The sequence below is a fragment of the Neovison vison genome, chromosome 1 (assembly GCF_020171115.1).
Source record: "Neovison vison isolate M4711 chromosome 1, ASM_NN_V1, whole genome shotgun sequence".
In the NCBI taxonomy this organism is placed as follows: Eukaryota; Metazoa; Chordata; class Mammalia; order Carnivora; family Mustelidae; genus Neogale; species Neogale vison.
Genome location: NC_058091.1, coordinates 246206239 through 246229270, shown reverse-complemented (window position 1 = coordinate 246229270; position 23032 = coordinate 246206239). Strand labels below are relative to the sequence as shown.

At 49.0% G+C, this 23032-nt stretch overlaps 1 protein-coding gene across 1 annotated transcript in view; it reads left to right on the top strand.

Annotated features, from left to right (window-relative positions):
* Positions 1-2259: 2259 nt before the first annotated feature.
* SLC22A4 (solute carrier family 22 member 4) overlaps positions 2260-23032 on the top strand; it is a 42030-nt gene continuing 21257 nt past the window's right edge. The window contains exons 1-3 of the mRNA XM_044228007.1: positions 2260-2652; positions 18003-18106; positions 19484-19638. Coding sequence (XP_044083942.1) covers positions 2260-2652; positions 18003-18106; positions 19484-19638 — 652 coding nt within the window. The remainder of the gene's footprint in view (positions 2653-18002; positions 18107-19483; positions 19639-23032) is intronic.

Below are 23032 nucleotides of genomic sequence, written 5' to 3'. Positions count from 1 at the left end.
AGACTTAGCTTTTCTTTTGGGGGAAAAGGGAAGGATGAAATTCAAGGTAAGTAAGACAATTATGACATAGATTATTGTTTAAAGGAAAATTTTTTAAAAGATTTTTAATTTATTTATTTGATAGAGATCACAAGTAGGCAGAGAGGCAGGCAGAAAGAGAGGAGGAAGCAGGCTCCCCGCGGAGCAGAGAGCCCGATGCGGAACTCAATCCCACGACCCTGGGACCATGACCTGAGCCGAAGGCAGAGGCGTTAACCCACTGAGCCACCCAGCCACCCCTTAAAGGAAATTTTTAAAAAGATTTCTTTATTTATTTCTGCAGGGGAGTGGGGAGGGCAGGAGGAGAGAGAATCCCAAAGCAAACTCCCCACTGAGTGTGAAGCTCTTTGGGGGGTGGGGGAGTGTCTCATGCAATCCCAACACCCTGAGATCATTACCTGAGCTAAAATCAAGAGTTGTGTACCCAACCAACTGAGGCACCCAGGTGCCCCAAGAATACTTTTTAAAGTAAAGAGATGTAACAGGCATAAATCAGACCTGTCCTGGCGCAGAACGACATATGGTCTTTTTCCTTTTTAAAAAATATTTTATTTATTTATTTGACAGAGAGAGACAGGGCAAGAGAGGGAGCACAGGCAGGGGGAGTGGAAGAGGGAGAAGCAGGCATCCCCTTCCCTTCCCACCCTCCAGGACTCCTGATGGGGTCTGGATCACAGGACCCAGGGATCATGACCCCAGACTCTTAAGGACTGAGCCATCCAGGCACCCCAGACATATGGTCTTATCACAGAAAAGAAAACAGGTTCCAAGGGAGTGAGAAGCCAGCTTAAGTGGAGGGGTCAGACTGCAAGCTATGAAAACCCAGGCAGAAACGTCCCTCAGTCTCCTAACCGGGGCCTGGAGAAGCAAACACCCTTGTACACAATCTCGAAACACCTGCCAGTCTCATCTGATTGCCTCATGAACTCCAGGACCCACAGAGCACAGTCTCTGGCTAACTCACGCAATAGCAGAGGGCCCAAGGCCTGGGCACCGAGCAATGTGTGGTCCCTGCTCTGGTTTCCCTGCCAGATCTAGCCAAACTGGACCTTCTCCTCCCCGCCACCCCCCTTCCCAGAGAGGGGGTAGTGCCTTTTGCAACCCAGAGGCCTTCCAGTCCAAGAAAACTCTGGCAGTCAGCCCCAGTAAAGAACCCTGGGGCATGGGGACAATGAAGAGATCCAAATCAGACCCCAGAAGTGGTGAGAGGAGAGCCACCATGACTGTGCTCTAACGGCCAGGCTCCGTGCGCAAGTCCTCCTCTGTAGAGGCCCCCGGCAGGAATCACGGGACGACCCGGTGACCACTGCCCCCACCTCCCTCCGTCAGAGCCTGTCACTGACGCCGCGTGACCTTGCTCATCCCTTCCGGGCTCTGGGCTTGTTTCCCCCTTTTCTAAAGGTGAGGCTCCGGGCTACCCCGAAGACGTTTTCCGGAGAGGCGCCGCTTGGGTGACTGAGCCCAGCCCTCCTCCAACTGTGCGGAGTGAGCGCCCTGGCGCCTGGCGCCTGGAGCCTGGCGCCGGCACCTGAGCTGCGTGCGTGCCAGCGCAGAGGTCGCACTCGCGTCACCCCTGCGCCTGCAGAGGCTTCCCAGGAGCACCGACTCCTGCAGAGGCTTCCCAGGAGCACCGACTCCACGGACTCGCCCGCCAGCGCTCCGCCGGAAGCCCCCTTAACTCAAACTTCAGATTGGAAGCGCCAGGGAGAGAACCCTGTCCCAGGCGAGGCCTGGGGCGACTCTCTCTCCTGTGGGACTCTCTCGGCTTGGGTCTGAGAGCTCAGCATTTGGGGTCGCGGGTGACGCGGGGTGCGCGGAAGCGGAGTTTCCATTGCCTCAGGCAGGCTACACCTTCGGCCGGGTCAGGCTCGGCAAAGGGGTCGCGGGGGCAGAGGGGCGGAGCACGAGGCGAAGCCGGAGGGGAGCCCCACCCCGGTCGCTCTGGCTCCCTCCCCTCCCCTCCCTTCTCTTCCCCGCCCCTGCGGGGATGGGGGTGTGGTCCCGAGAGCCTGCTGTGGCTACCAGCTTTGCGCCTCGCTCCCGGGAGCGTTCGAACGCCCGCAGCCTGTTTCCCCGGGACACTTACCTGGCTGTGCGCCCCAGTCTCCTGCCGGCAGTCTGGCCGCCGGGAACGCTCCGGGCAAGCCCTCGACCGCGCGACTCTGTCCGGGGGCCGCTCTCAGCACCCCTTGTTGCAGCCGCGGAGCCGCGGTGGGCAGCATGCGGGACTACGACGAGATGACCACCTTCCTGGGCGAGTGGGGCCCCTTCCAGCGCCTCATCTTCTTCCTGCTCAGCGCCAGCATCATCCCCAACGGCTTCAATGGAATGTCTGTCGTGTTCCTGGCGGCCGTCCCGGAGCACCGCTGCCGGGTGCCGGACACCGCGAACCTGAGCCGCGCGTGGCGCAACCACAGTATCCCGCTGCGGGTGCTGGACGGCCGCGAGGTGCCTCACAGCTGCCGGCGCTACCGGCTGGCGGCGATCGCCAACTTCTCGGCGCTCGGACTGGAGCCGGGGCGCGATGTGGACCTGGAGCAGCTGGAACAGGAGAGCTGCGTGGATGGCTGGGAGTTCAGTCAGGACATCTACCTGTCCACCATCGTGACCGAGGTGGGTATGTGAACGACTCTCCATCTGCTTCAGACCCCTGGAAACGCCCTGGCAGTCTCTGGGTGAGCGTTCCCCGCTTTCCCTCAAACCTGAGTGGCTGACGAACAACCTGGGTGACCCGTCTAACATGTGTGGGCCACCCACAAGAGCAGGACTTCTGTGAGGCTTATTCATGATGGGTTGGAGGGGATGGCGCAGGGACTGTTGTCACCAACTGTCTTTTCCTTTACGACTTTCACAATGGAGGAAATTGTTTCCCAAGAGGCCTGTCCCAACTGCTCAGTTCCTGCTCCCCAAATGAGGAGGGGTCTGGGGATCTCTTCTGAGCCCAAGTGCAGACACAAAGAGCCTTGCTGCCTGGTGTGCGATAGGCAGGTCTGACCTGTTCCCTGGCCACAGACTTAAGCAGCAGGGGGTCTACTGTTCTGTCATCCACCTTTTGGTGAGGCTTGAGGTCCTGTCTTGGGGCTCCAATTTCTTTGAAAAGGAGCAGAGGCCCTCCTGATGGTGACTGGGTTCAGGGGACCATAGGAGCCATAAACCCAGCCCCAATGTACTGATAAGCAGACCCACTCACTCAGACCCCTTTGAGCACAGGATCCAGTGGTGGACAGGGGTTTCAGGTTATGCCATTAGCCCCTTGGGATCCTAAGTGGTTTGGTGGGAAGTTTTCTAAGTTTCAGGGGTCAGGCTACACACACACTTCCTCCTCTATACTTCTTGCTTTGCATCTATCTGGTAAGGGCCATGAGATGCTGGGTCCATTTGAAGAGGGTATACCTAATCTAGTTTCCTGCTTTTCCTTATCAGGAAGGCAGAATTTCCCAGTTTCTTTTCCCCCACTCTATGTTCCTCCCAAGAAAAACCTGAGTGTGGCCCTCTTAGCCCTTACTTCTTTTCCCAATGTGGCAATTGTCAGACACCACAGCTGGCCTTGTACGGGCACCAGGCTGTAGACATCTGGGGTTTGGGGCCTGCTCTCAAAGCTCAGATGCCCATGGGGCACACTGCCACGTTATAGAGGGGGACTAACTTCCACCCTGCTTGCTAATCAAGTTCTGAAGCCTGAATTCAAATTCTGGCTGACTTGCTATGTGACCTGGGACAATACATACAATCCTCTCTGTAGGGATAACAGGGTGAGGAAATACTCCAAGAAGAAGAGATAAAATTTGACCTGAATTTGGAAATACGAGTAGACCTTGTCCAAGCAAACAACATGGCAGATTCTGTGGATGGAATTCCATAGATCCAGGTAGCTGGTGTTCAGGGAATGGCAGATGTGGCTAGAAATGCCTACAGAAATCATTTCACAGTGGGCATTGTAGGAATGTTGAGGAATTGATTTTACTCTGAGGAGAGTGAGGAAATAAGGAAATAATAAGGGTTCTAAGCAAGGGGTAACATGGCCATAGTTGGCAGAGGCTTACTCAGCTGCTATGAAAAACAACAAGACCAGTGAGGAATCTGCAGGAGTTTCTTTGGCAAGAGCCTGGTGGCCAGCTAGGAGTGGTGACTACAGAGTCTATAGGACCTGTGAAAAGTGGGCTCAGCCTGTGGACCACCTCTGGATCCCCCCAGCATTGGCACCATAGCTACCTTGGGCTGTGAATTGACCCTGATTCTCTGGTGTTGATCCCCTAGCAGGGGCTTCTAGTGTGTGCCCATCCTTTGCCCACAGCCTGTTCCTCGGGCATCTAAGATTGGGGGCAACTCGCTCCAACTCCATTCCTGGAAGTCTCATCAGAGCTTGAACTGGAGCTAGCCCTAGTAGCCTCAGCAACCCCCGACAACTGGTTTGACCTGTCTCTTTACCCTTCCTTGCTGGTGTCATTCACGTCAGGGTGAAGAGTGGGGTAGCTGTTGGTCTCCAAGGCCATAGCTCTCCCTGTTGTGCTCTGCTCATAGTATCCTGTGAGCACCTCTGGGGCCGTGTATCATCACATGTTCACACTAATGCAAAATGGTTTGCTTTTTTCAGCAGCCTTTCCCTTCTTTGCTTCCTTTTTGGGTTGTGGGGTAAAATAAGAGACAAATGGGTGCTGCTGTTTGGGAGGAAGAAAGGGAGAAGCACCAGGGTAAGTAGGGGGAGGTGGCTCTCCCCAGAGAGATGGTGGCCCAGGGAGAAGTTCTGGAGTCAGACTGGAGGGCCGGTTCTGACCCCACGCCTAGCCTCTTGGCTCACCTCAGCAGGTTACATCACTGCTAAAAGCCTCTTTAAGTTTCCTTAACTGTAAGAGGAGATCCAAGTGTATGAAAATGGGCTCAACATGACTAATCATGAAGGAAATATAAATAAAAAACACAATGAGTTGTCCCCTCACATCCATTAGGATGGCTCCTATCAAAAAAAAAAAAATACAGAGAATAACAAGTGTTGGCAAGGATGTAGAGAAATGGGACCTCCTGTGCACTACTGGTAGGAGTAAAAAGGTGTAGCCACTGTGAAAAACAGTATGGTAGTTCCTCAAGAATTTAGAAGAAGAATTACATTGAATCCAGCAATATCACTTCTAGGCATAGATACACAAGAATTGAAAGCAAAGTTTCAAATAAATATTTGTACGTTTATGTTCATAGCAACATTATACACAACAGCCAAAAGGTAAAATCATCCCAGATGTCCATCAATGGATTAATAGATAAAGAAAATGTGGCATATAGATATATTGGAATATTATTCAGCCTTACAAAGGAGGGAAATTCTGGCACATGCTAAAATACAGATGAACTTTGAGGACATTATGCTAAGTGAAATAAGCCAGTAACAAAAAGACAAAAACTGTGTGATTTCACTTACATGAAAATTCACTTACATGAAATAACAAGAGTAGTCAAACTCATAGAAACAGAAAGAAGTAGTTACTAGGGGCAGGGGGGAATGGGAGTTATATAGGTCAATGATATAGAGTTTAGATTTGCAAGATGAAAAGAGTTCTGGAGATTGAATAACAATATGGATATATTTAACTCTACTTAACTGTATACTTAAAAACCATTAAGATAGTAAATACTGTGTTATGTTGTTTGGGTGGGTTTTTTGTTTTGTTTTTTACAATTTTAAAAATGAGGATCATAAGCATGCATAGCTTCTTTGAGTTGTTGGGAGGACTCGGTGAGGCCATGCTATAGTCCCCAGCACCAGCAAATGGGCAGCATCCGCCAGTGGGTGAGGAGAGGTAGGGCAGGACCCCATTACCTCTGGCTGTACACATGGGCATCATGGGAGCTGTGCTAAGGTCAAGTTGCAGCCAGTATCATGGGTGATGAGACTTTCCGCAGGCTGAGCCCCTTTCCCCTGAGGAAGTTCCAGGACCCACAGAATAAGACACAGTTCCAACCCCACACTGACTTGGCCAGTGCCCATGGGAGAAGTGGCCCTAGTTCAACCATAGGTTCAAGCCCAGGGGCCCTGACAGGTTCTCTGTGTCCCACCTTGCAAGATACAGGTAAAGGAACTGTTATCAAATTGTTTCTGCTTTACACCTCTGTGCAGGATCTCCCAGAGGACATACTCTCTGGGACAGCTGAACCAACACCTGACCCCCACAGGGATGGCAAGTTCAGCCAGAAACCCAAGGATGGCATGTTCTGCTATGGAAATGCCTTTCATAGAATGCCGGGAGGCAGGAGTCTGGTGTTTGAGCTGGGACTTGCTTGAATGCATCTATCTGTCTATGTATATGTATGTGCATAAGGTGGTTTCCTTCCTCAGGGGTTGTTTGTGAAGTCCAATTTACTATTCTTGTGTAGTCACTAAGAATTACATTTTTAAAAACTTCATTTTGATTTAATTTTTGACAGAGAAATTTGTAAAAATAGTACAGAGAATTCATATATACCTTTCAACCAGCTTCCCTTAATGTTAATAATTACATAGCCATAATTCATGTATCAAAATCAGGAAATCAATGTTGGTTGAAGTACAATTAACCAAACTACAGACAGTATTTGAATTTCACTGGTTTTTCTAGTAATGTTCTTTTCCTGTGTTTGGATCCAAGCCAGAAGCCCATGTTGTATTTAGTTGACATGTCTCCTTAGTCTTCTCCAGTCTGTGACAGTGCCCCAGTCTTGCCTTATCTTTCATGATGTTAACAGCTTCTGTAAGTCTATCGGTTATTTTGATGAATGTCCCCTGCCGTGGATTTGCATGATTTCTCTCATGATAAGAGTGAGCTTGTATACTGCTTGGTCAGAATATCGTAGAAGCCATATGTCCTCAGGGACATATACCGGTGTGTATATGGTGTCAATACAGCTTGTTTGTCTGTTTCTAAGATTTTATTTATTTATTTGTCAGAGAGAGAGCACAAGCAGGGGAAGTGGCACACAGAGGGAAAAGCAGTTTCCCTGCTGAAAAAGGAGCCTGTTATGGGACTCGATCCCAGCACCCTGGGATCATGACCTAAGCTGAAGACAGCTGCTTAGCCAACTGACGCACCTAGGTATCCCTCGGTACAGTACAGTTTGTTAATGGCAATGTCAACCTTGGTCACTTGGTTAAGTTGGTGTCTGCTGGGTTTCTCCACCCTAAAGTCACTATTTTCCCTCTTCATAATTGATAAATATCTCAGGGGAGAGACTTTGAGACTCTTCAGGTATCCTGTTTATCCTCAAACATTTACCCACTGGTGTTAGCATCCATCTGAGAACCTTCACAGAAACAAGTAGCAGGTGGTGTTTGCCTAGTGGTGATTTTGCATCTCCCACGTTCCTTCTACATTCCTTCCAATTTATTAATTGGAATTCTTCTCTGCATAAGAGTTTCCCTCTCACTCCCACTTATTTATTTACAAAATTATTACTTTATATAAGTACAGACTCATGCACACTTATTTGATTCCATGAGTCACCATCTTATACCATCCTTATTTATCTTGTTGCTCCAGCTGGTCTATCTTGACCCAAATTATTTTTTACTTCAAGGATAGAGACAGTAAGAATCCAAGGAAAGGTCCTTCTTCTGTCTCTGGAGTCAGAGCTGGAGGAACCTGTATTTTCCCTTGCTGGGTGGAGTGCCAGGCACCTCTTAGCTATGTTGTCTGCAGGCTGGCAGCACAGGAATGGGAGCAGGGACTGTTGAGATCTGGCTCCATGGATTGGGACTGAAACTTCTGGTGAGGAAGGAAGGGACCCCAAGCATCCCCAGTCTGTCTGATATGGAGTCCTTGTTGCTGAGACCTACTGCAGTGGCAAGACCACTGTGGCTCTCCATATAGCCCTTCAGTGCCACAGACCCCAAAGAGAAAGGGACTTCATGTGAGAAAACTCAAAGGCCTCCTGCCCTAAGGCTTAAGGAATAGAGAGGGCAGCAAATGTCCTGCTCTCCAGGGGACCAGATTTATCAAAAGGGTCACAGGGCAAGCAGTAGGGGCGAGCCTGGCTGGTGGCATGGGCTCTCCTTCCCCTCAAACATGCCCACGTTTCTCTTGGAACATCGTTAGGTAGACCTGACCCCCTTCCATCCAGAGGTGGGGAAAATGAGGCACTCACTTTTGAGCTGAGTACTGCTTCTTCTCAGCCCCATGAAAGCCTTTTTGTTAAGGACCAGCTTTCTGTGACAGGTTCCTAGTGGCGCGAGGCAGGCATATTTCTTCATCACATGGATTTCTGTCCTCTCCAACAGGTGGCTGCCTCCTTTAGGAACCCATGGGTGGAGCTCCTGGTGGGTACACCCTTGAGCTTGATAGAGCCTTCAGCAAAGGGGCTGGACCTCTAGAGGCCTTGTACCATCTTTCCTGGGACCTGGGGTCAGGGCATGGACAGAGCAGGACACAATGATTCTCCACCCATAGCCCAAAGGAATGAGGTGGGAAAAAGGGGTTCTCCTCTGTTATCAGGGCACTTATGGGAGGCATTGGGAGTATCAAAGGAGGGATGATGAGACAGACCAAGGCCGGTATCTAGTTGGCCACTACATGGGACTGCATAAGGAAGCTTCCAGGGATGTGAATCTCTGAGGCCTGGGTGGGCTCTGGCAAAGGTAAAAACTTTGAGTAGTAGGCAGGCTTAGACTGTATTCTTTCTGTCAGGCTTACAAGCTACCAGGAAATACTGCTGGCTGGCATGGGGACTGGCCACTCAGCTGTCAGGACAGCCTGAATATTAACCACATTCATTCTCAGACTTAGCTCTCTGTCCGATTCCAAAGGGGAGAAGGTGTCGGGCCTCCACTCAGCCAAGAGAAGCAAGATTTTCAGAAAGGTCTTTCTAGAAAACAAGTAAAGGACACTCAAGGGTTTTCCCTAGCTCTGGTATGAATGCACTTCCCTGTTTGTTTATCATCTGCATCACCCCGAACCGTTTGCTTGTTGCCTCCCAGCTGTGTTCCTCTGACAAAGGCCACAAGGATCTGGGTGTGCTTTTGTCTGGAGGCTACTTCACCCACATCTCCTGCCAAGTTCCTGGGTAAACAGACTTTGTCCACCCCTCCTGATGGGCAGCAGAAGCCTCACACAGAGTGCAAGAGGTAGGATGGTGTACTGACCAAAACAAAACTTTGGCAGTGTCGGTCAGAGGAGTTGAGGGTGCCTCAGGCCTCTGCATGAACAGGAATTTGTGGCAGGCTAAATTCAGTTCATGTTCAAGGCTAGCGCAGGGCTGCTATCTTATCCAAAAGCTTGGTCTAGTTTTAAGCATGCCTGGGGAGCCCAAAAGAAAAGCAAGGATCCCCGTTTGGAGTATAGTGACAGTGGAGAGAGAATGGAGGCTCTTGGGAAAGGCTTGAGCCACATGCCCCAGCAATGGGCACATGCCCCAAGGCCAGAGGCTTTTGCTGCATATTTGCAGGACTGGAGGGTGGAGTCACAGCTGCACCTTCCGGAATTTCCTCTCCATGCCCTTTATTTATGTTCCCAGAGCGGAGCTCAGAGACCTGTGGCAGATCCAGCACCGAGATGCAAGGGGGAGAGCCCCATCTCTGACTGCCCCTTCTCCTTCCCTCAGGTCCCTTTGCTCTCATCCTCACCATCTCACTCAAACCCTCTGGGTCTTTTGCTTTGGTTCCGCCTCCAGTGACCACAGAGCTCTCCACCAAGGCCTCCCCACCTAGGCTGCTTTTTCTTTATCTCTAATCTGAGAAGAAAGGATACGAAAACATTTTAAGGTTTTACCCACCTTGATCCCGTGAGCTCTGAGCAGTAGAGACTGGATTCCTGGCGAGTATAACCAATAGAATCTCTTTGTTCAGCTTTTCCCAGATTGTTTGTAAGGGAGATGTTCCACCCAGGAGAGACGATCTGAAAAGACAGAAGGTATCCACCCTCGTCCAGGATCCAAGCCATAAAGCAGGGTGTCTCTCCAAGGGCTACTTTGCCTACTACCAGCTCTGGGGCAATTCAGAGATTTTGTCCAGGGGGACATGTAGTCCCTAAGAACAGAGAGTTCTGAAGCTGTCCCCACAGGAAATAATTTCCTTTGAAAGAGGTTGAAGAAGAAAAAAACTAATCCGTACAGCTCAGAAACTCAATGAATTTCAAGTAAAAGAAACAAAAAGAGTTCCACACACAGACACTTTATGGTACAACTGCTGAGAGCCAAAGACAAAGGGAAAGTTTCGAAAGCAGCAAGAAAAATATGACTTGTCACATACAAGGGAACCCTAATAAGTTTTACATTTGATTTCTCATTGGAAACAATGGAGGCCAAAAGGCAGTGGAATAATGTATTCAAACTGCTGAAAGATAAAAAGATGTCAACCAAGAATCTTATTTCTAGCAAAATTATCTTTCACAAATGAAGTAAAGACCTTCCCAGATACAAAAACAAACAAAAAATATGGGGAGAAATTTTTATAGTTGTGCTGTCTTATAAGAAATACTTAAAGAAATTCTTCAGGAGTTAAGTTTTTTTGTTTTTTAAAGATTTTATTTATTTATTTGACAGAGAGAGAGATCACAAGTAGGGACAGAGGCAGGCAGAGAGAGACAGGGAAGCAAGCTCCCCGCTGAGCAGAGAGCCCGATGTGGGGCTCGATCCCAGGACCTGAGACCATGACTTGAGCCAAAGGCAGAGGCTTTAACTCACTGAGCCACCCAGGCACCCTAGGAGTTAAGTATTTTTTTTAATGCACAACTTAAGCTCGGAAAACTAAAAAACATCTTTGAACGAAATTAAAGGAGGGACGCCTGGGTGGCTCAGTCAGTTAAGCATTTGCCTTCCGCTCAGGTCATGATCTCAGGGTCCTGGGATTGAGTTCCACCTTGGGCTCCTTGCTCAGTGGGGAGCCTGCCTCTCTCTCTGCCTGCTGTTCTCTCTGCTTGTGCTCTTCCTCTCTCTCTCTGACAAATAAATAAATAAAATCTTTTAAAAAAAGAGAATAAAGGAGACCTAAATATATGGAACGACATGTCATGTTCTGTTCATGAAGCAGAAGGCATAATATTGGTAAGAGGGCAGCATTCCTCAGTTTGACCTGTAAGTTCAACAAAAAGGTGTTCAGCATCATTCGTTGTTAGGTAAATGAAAATTGAAACCACAATGAGATACTTCTTAACACCCGCTGGGTTGGTTAAAATTAAAATGACATACAATAACAAGTATCGGTAGGAATATGGAGAATTGAAACCCTCACTCAGTGCTGTTGGGATTATAAAACAGTGCAGCCACTTAACTGTTTAGAAAACAGTTAGGGAGTTTCTCCAAATTTAGCAGTTCCACTCCTACAGATATACCCAAGAAAAATGAAAACATATATCCATGCAAAATCTTGTACGCAAAAGTTCATAAGATCATTATGCATAAGAGCTGAAAAGTAGAAACAACCCCATTGTCTAGCAACTGATGACTAGTTAAGTAAGATGTGGTCTACCCATACAATGGTATATTGTTCAACCATAAAAACTGCAAAGAAGCAGTGATACGTGCTAAAACAAGATGAATGAACCTTGAAAATATTATGCCAAATGAAAGAAATCAGTTACAAAATACTACATATTGTATATGTTCCGCTTCTATTAAATGTCCAAAATAGGCAAATCCTTAGAGATGGCAAATATGCTAGTGGTTGCCAGGGACTAGGGGAAGAGAGTGGGGAGGGACTGCTAATGGGTGTGGGGTTTCTTTCAGAGGTACTGAAAATGTTCTAAAATTAGATAGTGCTGATGGTTGCACAACTCCTTGAATATACCAAAAACCACTGAATTGTACACATTACAAGAATGAATTTTATGGCCTATAAACTGTATTTCAATGAAGCTATTATAAACAAAAAGAATAAAAATGCCAGGTTCCCTTCCCCATTTGCCCCCTTGCCCGCCCTACCACCACAGTGGCCAGGAAATGTCTTGTTTGGTCACAACAAAGTTATGAAAAAGAGTGGACATGTGTTCTATTATTAACTACTCCCTAGTGTTGCCCTGGAAAGAAAAAAACAGTGTAAGATGACACAATAGAAACTAATTTTTCATTCTTAAGTGGACTATTGCTAGCTTTTCCTTCACAGTCATCTTTGAGTTTGGTATCCATTTATAAAAGGAGTTTATACTTTGTGTCAAAAGCTTTTTCAGTTTTCAGTCATTGACCGGGAAGTTGTTATTTATAAGAATTACTGTTTCTTAGTCAGGTTTAAGTGTAACCTGCTTCACTTACTTATTCATGCTGTTTATTCTAAGTCATGGTTTTGCTGTGAGGACAAAGGCAATAGCTCCGTGGAAAGGGAACTACCATTTCATGATGACTGAAATGTGTCAGACGCTGTGTTAAACACTCCTCTTATATTTCCTGTGCTGTGCTCACAACCCCAGAAGGGAGTATTTTTTTCTAAGATTTTTTTTTAAAAGATTTTATTTATTCATTTGTCAGAGAGAGAGAGAGAGAGAGAGAGCACAGGCAGACAGAGTGGCAGGCAGAGTCAGAGGGAGAAGCAGGCTCCCCGCCGAGCAAGGAGCCCGATGCAGGACTCGATCCCACGACGCTGGGATCATGACCTGAACTGAAGGCAGCTGCTCAACCAACTGCGCCACCCAGGCGTCCCATTTTTAAAGATTTTATTTATATATTTATTTGACAGAGAGAGAGAGAGAGAGAGAGAGCATAAGCAGGGGGAGTGGCAGGCAGAGAGAGAGAGGGTGAGGGAGAAACAGGCTCCCCACGGAGCAGGTATTCCGATGTGGGGCTCAATCCCAGGACCCTAGGATCATGACCTGAGCCACTGAGCCACCAAGGCGCCCCGCCCAGGAGGGAGTATTATTGTCCTGTCTCTGAAGATGAAAAAGGAGGCTGATCCAGGTGAATGAGTGCCTAAATTCACACAGCCAGAAATAAAGTGCCAGGGCCCAAAAGAACCTGTGCTCTTCATTCAGCATCAGACTGCCTTCTGGAGTTCTCAGTTCTACAGAGATCACAGGGATGATTTATCATTATGGTCCTTCAATGTCTTTGGTAAAGGCTAAAACCACAGGACTAGCTAGTTGGAGAGTTCAAGGTTGAGGGTGGTTTCCAAAGGACAGTGTGTGATACCTCGCATTTCCCAAACTCATTTTCTATTACCCCAATCATTCAGCATTCAGCACTCATGCATCAACAACTTATGAAGAATCCACCACCTGCCTAGCCTTGTGTAAGCATTAGTTATTGAAAATGAGTTCAATTTTAGAATTCTGTTCATGTAGAGGAGGATGAGGAGGGGGTGCCTCTTTTCCTGTTTAGCCAGAGAGCAAGGGCACAGTGGCCCAGAACAGAGCCCGCCCACCCAGGACAGCTGGGCTCATGCATGCACATATGCACACCTGATCTGTCCTGTAAAGTATGCTTGACCTTGAGCTTTGTGGAGGTAGCAACCATGTCCATTTTGTGCCCCACACAGAGTCTGGCCCAGAGCACGTGCTCAATGACAGGTGAATAAATAAGCAATTCATTTTACCATCCACTAGAACTTGGGCTGGTTGTTTCATTGCTCTCGGCCTTCATTTCCTCATTTGCAAAATAGGGATAAAGAGAGTACCCATTTCACATGGCAGCCTTGAGACCCCAAGAAATAATACAAGGCACACAGTGAGCACCCAACATACTATAGTTATCATTTCTGTTATTACTGCTAAGCAGCATGAGAGGCATACTCTTCAATGCTGAGAGTGACCTCCTGTCTTCTAGTACCTTGTGACCTGGGTTTTTGTTTCTTAAAGCAAGGCTGAAGGCCAGATGGCCCTTGTGCAATTTTGGTTGCACAAAGAGCTTTCTCTGCTGTGTTATGGAATTGTTGGTCTAATACCCTGAGGATAAAACAGATACAGTAACCCTAGGAAGGCATATCCAGTGCGCTACCCTGCATAGCTTGGGGCCAGTGAGTTCCCACAATCCACTCTCTGTCCCGTGTGTGTGTGTGTTTGTGTGTGTGTGCGCGCACGCGCGTGTGTGTGTGTGTGTGTGGTGGGGGAGGTATTATGTTTTAGAAATGTTGGCGCTTGGCCTGAAAGCACAGCTCCAGAGCCATGCCAGCCAGCTCCTCCCTAGACTGTCCACCACGAGTCTCTGAGCAGACCACATGTATGTGTTTGTGTGCACAGGTGTGTATGCATATATGCAGAGACCCAAGGGACAGCTCTGTCTTATTTAGGAAAAGACTGTCTTCCACTGGGTCTAACACTGTCATTGTTAGCCCTAGGGACTTCTCGGGGCTCTGGCTAGTAGGGCCCCAAAGACACACCCCTCAAATCCCAAGGGGCTGGTCACAGGTAGGGCCTGGCCTTCACTAGAATAACCCCATGGAGAAAAGGGCCCTTTTTTAGGCTGGCAGCTGATTTACCAGACTCCAGTCCCATGAGTTACAGCTGGAATTTGTATGCCACGCCTGTGTCCTATTCCCGTCCTTCGCAGCTTTCCAACAAGATTCTTGGGCATAGTAAGTCCTCAAGAGACGGCCCAACCTTGGAACCAACCATTAGTAGCCATGACATCAGCTGCCTTCCTCTGTTGGTTATGAGCAGGATTTCCAAAATCCAACAGCACCCACCTGGGACAGGTGACTGCACATGGCTATCTCCTGTGCCACATGATGCCGATGGGGGCCTTCTGGGGCCCTTTCCAGGAAGGAAGAGGGACCTAGAGCCATGGTTGCATAGGGTCCAGTAGGAGAGCGATGGGGAGCTGGCCCATATCTCATTCTTCCCAGCACCCCACTTCAGAATTTGCCCTACTCCATTCCCACTCTATTCTCCACTACGGGGACATCTTTATGGACGTGCAAACCATGCAGTCACAAGGACCTCACACTTGGTTGTAATGCCCTGCTACTGATGTCTTGAAATTCTTCATGAATTTTGAGCAAAGGGTCTTGCACTTTCACATGGCAGTGGGCCTGCAAATTAAGTAACCAGTCCCGCTCACTACCCAGGCCCTGTAATCCCTGCTTCCACATCTGACAGTCTTCTTTCCTTTCTGTCTTCAAGTCTTATTTATCCTACCCTAAGGCAAAATCCTGACAGAATAAATATTCAAAAAGCCTACAAAGGAAAACACATTCTCTTTGGAAGAGCTTTTCTGCTTGACTGCAGATGGAATGGTGACAGTGGGTAAGAAACGCATGGATACCCCTACCACACGTGAGATTTTCTCAGCTCTGCCCAGCGCTAAAGGCTGTGGTAAAGGTTTTTCACCCCAGTCCTAGCATCTTCCTTGTAGTGGACAGTATTTAATAAGCTCATTTGTCTGTCCTTTGGAGTTCTTGCTCAAAGCATAACATGGATGAAGATTGAGTTCTGAGGGCTGATTTGGTACCTAGCAAGCCAATGTGCTTGTCATGACATCAGAGCAACACTAGGCTCAGAGCCTGAGTTTACTCCTTTTTTTTTTTTAAGTTATTTACTTATTTGAGAGAGAGAGGGAGAGAGAGCGTGAACGCAGTGGGAGGAGCAGAGGGGGAGAGACAGAGAGAGAGAGAGAGAATCCCCAAGCAGGCTCCATGCCCAGCGCAGAGCCTGATGCAGGGCTCGATCCCACAACCCTGAGATCGTGACCTGAGCCGAAACAAAGAGTCCGGTGCTCAACCAACTGGGCCACCCAGGTGCCCGAGCCTGTTTACTCCAATACAAAACACACAAAACAACATATTATGAGGCTTTGGAGTCTCAGTCCCTAATCTCTGTCTGTTGGGGCAGATTCCAAGCTCTTTTCTGACACTTCGGCCCGTGATTTTTTGGAAGGGTGTGGCCATTACTTTAGGTGCATGTCCTGCCTATGCCTTCTGACCCATGGTGCAGCAGGGTACCCGAATCCGGGCATACAGTTTTGGAGGGTTTGTGCCCTTTCCCCCGAAGCCCATTCAGGAACCTCAGTTGAAGCAACCATACGCCGGGCATGGTCTCAGGTGCGTCCTCCAGTTGTGCCTGTGGATTAGAGAGTCAAGTGTCTGGCCCACTGTGTTTTTCCCCTGCAGAGCTGTGCTTAGGCCTTCTGCCTGGAGCCAGCATTGTGGGTGCCAGGAGAGGCAGCCTCATGAATCTTGTTATTGTCTTTAGGACGGGGGTGTTCTCAAGGACATTATCTTCAACATCATGGCATGACCTCTTAGTGGAAGGAAGTATACAGGGGGAGACTTCTCTCAGGTCTGAGTACTTAGAAAAACTAGCTTTTGCAGAACGAGTTTAACACTTTGCATAAAATGGGGATCATGTGAGCTGAATGACTAGAGACCTAGGAGCCTGGCAAGCAGGCAGGCCGCTGGGCAGGACAACTGATTGTCAGTCTTACCTTTGGCTTGCTTATTTTGCAGTCCCTCCTCCCCTGTGCTGCTTGCCCTCGTTTCTTAACGTTTTGTTTTACACTTTTCTCTGGTCTGTGTCCTTCTAAACACCTCTCTCTGCTACAGAGTGAAGTGTGATATAAACATGCGAATTCATTTTTGAATCTATTATTTCAGGGGAGCTGTGAGGATTAAGAACTGAATTGCTGGGGCGCCTGGGTGGCTCAGTGGGTCGGGTCGTGATCCCAGGGTCCTGGGATCGGGTCCCGCATCGGGCTCTCTGCTCGGCGGAGAGCCTACTTTCTCCTCTCTCTCTGCCTGCCTCTCTGCCTCCTTGTGATTTCTGTCTGTCAAATAATAAATAAATAAATCTTAAAAAAAAAAAAAAGAACTGAATTGCTTCACGAATGTCAGGGAAGCTGCACTACCACCGAGGGCAGGTGGGACTGGGCAGGAGGAAGGGGCTTTTTCCACTAGACGGAATCATCTTGCTACATACAGCAATCTCCTGATCCACAGCCCCCAGAATATTTGTTGGTACCTGTATATATGTATGTATGTTTGTATGGATATCTGGATATATGTATAATATAATGAAATATATATATATATATAGAGAGAGAGAGAGCGCTCACTGAACACACTTGGAAATGTTTGCAGCCTCCCTTGAGATTCTGCTGAGTTGACTTAACTGAAGAGCTGAGAACTGAAGTTTGTGTTGAAGCCCTCATTTTACAGATCCACCAGCAGGGACTTGTTAGGGCTATAACAGCCCACAGGCCCTGGGGAACGGAAGGAACCACCCTTCTAGGAAGGCTGGGTGGGAAGGAGTGTGGAGGAGTGTCGGGGGAGATAAAGAGCCCTGGAGAGATGTAGCTACCCACCCTGACCCCCGCCACCCAGTGGGCCCTGAAGTCGGGTCCCAGGCTTGGCCTGTGGTGTGAATGGAGCAGAGAGGAGAGGGTTTTCTTTTTTCTTTTTTTTAAGATGTATTTATTTATTTATTTGACAGACAGAGATCACAAGTAGACAGAGAGGCAGGCAGAGAGAGGAGGAAGCAGGCTCCCGCTGAGCAGAGAGCCCGATGCGGGACTCGATCCCAGGACCTGAGCCTGAACCGAAGGCAGTGGCTTAACCCACTGAGCCACCCAGGTGCCCCAGGAGAGGGTTTTCTACAGGAGTCAGCTCAGAAGATATCATCACAGACCACTTGCCCTTTTCACCAAGGCAGAGGAACTTCTATGCCTGGACCAAGCAACCAGGCCTTCTGCCCTGCCCCTGGGGAGTTTCCAACACCTTCCCTCCAGGTTCAGATGCCTTCTGAGGCAGAAATACTACCTTGCTTCACAACTCAGGGGTCACCAGTCACAGCCATGGCCTCGCTAGCTTCTCGATATGGGAGGCAAGCAGAGAGTTGAGGTATCACTCTCCCTTACCCTCAGAAGAGGAAGGTAGGTCCCAGAGAGGACAGTGAATTGCCCCAGTAAGTGGCAGAGTGAGGCGTCAAGGCCAGAGCTGTGAGGTCTCTGCTCTCAGCACAAAGTCAACAGCCTGTCTCAGGGAGGAGAGAGCCCGTTCCAGCGGGCCATGCAAATACTCCCTCAGTTCTGGGCTGGGGCTGGACCGGCTGGACGGCTGGGCTCACACTTCATGTTGTCTTCCCTGGCAGTGGAGTCTAGTGTGTGAGGATGATTGGAAGACACCCCTCACCTCCTCCCTCTTCTTCGTGGGCGTGCTCCTTGGCTCCTTCGTGTCCGGGCAGCTATCTGACAGGTAAGGAGCCTGGGAGGGAGGAAAGGTGCAAGAGGGCCCCTTGTCAATTCACTGCCTATCTTGGGGTTGGAATGAATTGATAGTATTTCTCCCCAGAGAAAGAGAGGACCCCAACAAGTCAGTAAAAGGAAGAGCCATGACGTCTCATGGTTTCCTGTCTCCCCGTCCCTTGCTTGAACCTCTTTTGTTTATTTTTCCCAGACTCGCCCTGCCAGGGCTTTGGCCAACGGTCAGGAGAAGGCAACGGCCCCACTGCAAGCCAGTCCTTTTTGCACCAAACCTCTCAAATAAATACAGTGCTGCCATAACCACTGCCTCCCCATCCCACCCCTAAATTTTAGATCACAAGGGATCTGTTCATTACAGAGTAAGGGCCAGATAGTGGGTACCCACATTGCTGCTGGGGGTCAGGCCCCTGCCAGGGCCCCAAGGCCGCAGAGCTGCCCCAAGCTGGTTGTGGGCCTCCTGGAATGCGGAGTCTAGAGGAGACAGCACCACAGTTCCAAGAGAAGTACCCTGCTGGCCCCTGAATGTTCTAAGGGGACCAGAGCAGGAAGGTGGGAGTGCTAAATAGCGGTGTTGGGAAGGCTTCCCGGAGGACTGCCTGTCCCTTCTCCTGTTACAAAGTCCCAAGGGAATGCAAACCCAGCAGTCAGAGACCTGATTTTGGAAAATGAGGTAGGAGACTGTTCTGCTCACACCTGTTCTCCATTCTACCCACTGGTCACTATCTGAAAGTGAAATGAAGACTCAGGCCAACTCCCATATCATGGGTATAGTGTAGAGCTACACTCCCTGTAGAGTGTACATCTGGTTGTACATTAGACTCACCTGGGTAAACTTTAAATCCCAATACCCAAATGGCATCCCAGAAAATGAGAATCTCGGGGGAGGGGTGCTGGCCCCAGCATTTTTTGGCACCAGGGAATTTTAAGCGCAGCTAAGATTGAATCCTACTGCCATAGAGGGGATCTTCATTCTGGATGGGCGGAATTCCCATATTGCTGATATTAGATGTCTCTGCAGTCTGTACTTAGCCATTTTCCAGAATGGGCTGGCAGCTTCTACCTGTGGTTTGCTCTGAGGACCAGATTTCTATGGGGACCTTGCATGAGCTGCTTTGTGCTTTTGAGATACGGGGTATCTACAGAAGTTTTAGAATCTCTAAAGGCACCTCCTGGGAAGATGGATGCCTGAGACATCACCAGGGAAGAGCTCAGGAGGATGAGACCAGGAGAAAAGTCTGTCACAGCCCTGAAAACAAAACAGAATAAAAGGAACAAAGTCTGCTGCGACGTGTGACTCGGGGCTTGCCACATGCACAGAGTTACAGCTGCTGTGGGCTCCGTGTGCCATGTGCTATACTATGTTCTACAGGTTTGGCAGGAAGAGCATCCTCTTCGCAACCATGGCTGTGCAGACTGGCTTCAGCTTCCTGCAGATTTTCTCCATCAACTGGGAGATGTTCACTGTGTTATTTGTCATCGTCGGCATGGGCCAGATCTCCAACTATGTGGTGGCCTTCATTCTAGGTAGGAATGTTCTCTGACCCTCAGAGCTTCTCCTTCCAACCCTCTGAGAGGCCCAGAAAGAGGGGGGGCCCTGAAGAGGGCCTAGGGAGCACCTTAACTCGTGGGCTGTGTTTCTATAACAGGATCGGCCTTGGATATACATGTGTTGGGCAGGGGGCTCTGGTCTCAGGATCTTTGATCTGGTCACAGGCATGGCAGGTACTCACAGGGAGCCTGCTCTGTGCTGCCCCTGAAATGTGGTGGTGAAGAGAAGCTGGAGCTGACCGGAACCACCCACACAATAACGGAGACACATTTCAGGAGCACAGGGCTTGGGACAGACACAAAGTTGGGGTGCTGGGGGAGGAACCACCTAAAGAGGTCTTTGATCTGAGTTGTGAAAGCCTGGAACTTCTGCCTGGGCCAGGGCAAAAGTGTTTCTGACAGCTGTGCACAGCCCATGGAGGGACTTAGAGCAGCTGGTATGGCTGGTACACAGGCGGAGGAGGCAGATTTGGACAGAAGTTCAGAGCCAGGTCCACCATCACCGGGCAGGGCTAGTCTCCCCCGGAGTCACTGCGCACCCCAGAGCCCATCAGCCGTGTGCAGGACGACATGTTCTGTGGATAGGAGTCCTGTCTCCTCACTAAAGCCTTGCTTCTGGAGTATAAGGCATCATGAAGGGGACGCACAAGCTCAAGGACATTAGGAGGCCCCCAGGGCCCTCACCAGAGCTTCCCGAGAGAAAGTGAGGTGAGCTCCAAGCAGCCTGGCCAGGATCAGTCATAGGAGCAGGTGTCCCCCAACATGCTGTCTGTGCCGACCTGCTCTCTGACCAGTTGAGGGTGGGGGGAAATGAGGGCCACCTCTGGGACAGCAGACACCGTTCCCATAATCTCTTGTGTGATGGTATACCCCTGTTGGCTCAGTGGTGGCCCCGTTTGTCCCTACTGTCACAGTGTAATTATTAATAATGTAATTAATAATGTAATTATTAATATTAATTATTAATAATTAATTATTAATTATTAATTTTATTGTCAGTCTAACAATTCTTCCTGTCTCAAAAGTCTAAATCTGTTAAGATGGATTCTGATTGCTTTTAGGATTCTGAAGGACTCATTAGCTTTGGAGATGCTGTGTCCTCTTAGTTGAGGAGGTGTACACTCTCCACGAGGTTGCCAATATGGGATTGCTCACATTCCGCTCCTGTAATCATTTGTGAAGAGCTCGTTGCCACAGCCAAGGTGTCTGAACAGGGGGAGGGGAAGGGGGAGGGGAGAACATGCTGAAACCACATGGGCCCAGCAGCTAGCACCCTCTCTAGCAAGCCCCAGCAGGAAGGGGGCCTCTCTCTTCCCTGCGGGGAAGGAGGGGAACCAGATGTTCTTAAAGAAGCTCCTTTGTGTAGACGACACAGAGCTTCAGGCCAGTGGCACTAGAAATGAGGGACTAGAGGAATTTGGGATGGAAACTCTAAGTTCCTCATGCCTGATGGCCCCAAGGACACAGGGCTCTTGAGTAAAGCCTATTTGTTCTCATTGGCAAAATCTCCAGGACTCCATCTTCCTAAATAAATCCAAATTTATTTTGCACAGTTAACTGCCTTCCTGTCTTAACCGATCCACTAATTCAGTATTTTCCTAATAATCTTCCCTAAACCCAAAAAGTCCGATTTGTGGCTCTACCTCTGGACAGAGATATACCAACATACAGACATAGACACATAGGGGACTGTGCAGGCCTCCTCAAAACAGGATTCTGCCTGAGGCCAGCGGACCCCTTTAAGGAGGACTTGAAGGACTGTCTGATATCCAAGGGCAGAAAAACATAGAGAAGCCCCATCATTAGGACTGGGATGCAGAAAGGGTTTGTGCCAGGTATGACATCCCCCAGGTTCTACTGAATGGCCAAGATTGAGTTCTACCTTTCCAGGGGCAAGGGATGCTTGTGGGGGCCTAGGAACCTCCCCTCTGGGAATGGCTGAGGCTGGGAAAGCCCACCCAGGGTCTCCTGCAGGGAAGTCCTGCCCCCGCTGGCACTGGCAAACTGCTCCCCTCCCTGCTCCCTATGCCAAGGCGAAAGTAAGATCTTGTAAGACCCATCGGAGCCCAGATTTACAAGCCAGCCATCAGTGAACTGGATGCTGGGTGCAAGGGGCTCCCCATTAGTCTGCATCCCGCCCTGGAGGTCGATTTACTCCACTGTGCTCTAGGAAAATTGCTCACTTTTTTGTTCTTGCATGAGACTCTTTGTGTTGGGTTCTCGGGTTTGGGCATTTAAGAATGTCACTGAAAACCTACCCGCTCCTCCGTGCCGCCCCCTCTCCCCCAGCAGCAGACTCTGGAGTCAGGGCCTGGGGCGGGGCGAGGCGGGGCGGGGCGGGGCGGGGCGGGGCGGGGCGGGGCGGGGCGGGGCGGGGCGGGGCGAGGTTGGGGTGCGAAGTGCCGGCGCTGGGCGGTGCCCGGCTTCTCCGCAGCGCAGCAGTGCCCTCTGGCGTCCCAGGGCTAAAATAGTGAATTCTGGCTTCTGAGTAAAATAAACGAAACGCTTGGGGTCTGTGCCTTCTCTTTTGTCTTCTGACTCTAGCGCAGGGTTGGCAAGATTCAATGATAATAATCTCAATTTAAGGGACTTCCCATTAAATTGGGAAACTGAATTACTTCCATTCTCAAAACGATGAGGAATGGATCCTTTCTTTCCTTGTTCTACTTTTTAAAAATTGTAAAGCTTGCCAGAGTCATAGGAGACAAGAAAAGGGAGGGAAGAAACAGTACTAGCCAATGAAATATAAAGGGGATTCACCTGGTAATGAGCACTCTGGCAAAAAGATGCTGATCTAGGAAGAAATGACCCCTCAGGACCAATGACACTGACCTTGCCTGCACTCCAGCTCCTCCTCACCATCTCCTACCGTTTCCCAGAAATAGTGCCTGGAAGCTGTCCACTGCCTTCTGGGTAAAATGCCAGGGGCTCCTCCTTTGGCCCGTAACTATTTGTTCAAATTTATTTTGCACAGTTAACTGCCTTCCAGTCTTGACCGATCCACTAATTCCGTATTTTTCTAGTACTCCTAACATCAACCTCCTGTGCACTATTTGTGCCAGCATGCTGACCTGTTTCAAACTCTGCTTCCTCTGGTGAATAGATGCGTGCTTCCTTTCCAAAAGGATGTAACTGATGGCATCCTCCTTTACAACTCTCCCCGCCAGAAGACTGAGGCAAAATTGAAATTTAACTCTGTCACTTGTGCAGTTTTTCTCAGTCATGTATATATTTTTAAAGTACTTTTAAATTGAGATACAATTTGCATACCATACTATTCACTCTTTTAAAATGTGTAGTTTAGTGGTTATTAGTATATTCCAAAGTTGTACAACCATTAACTCTTTCTAACTCCAGAATATTTTCATCA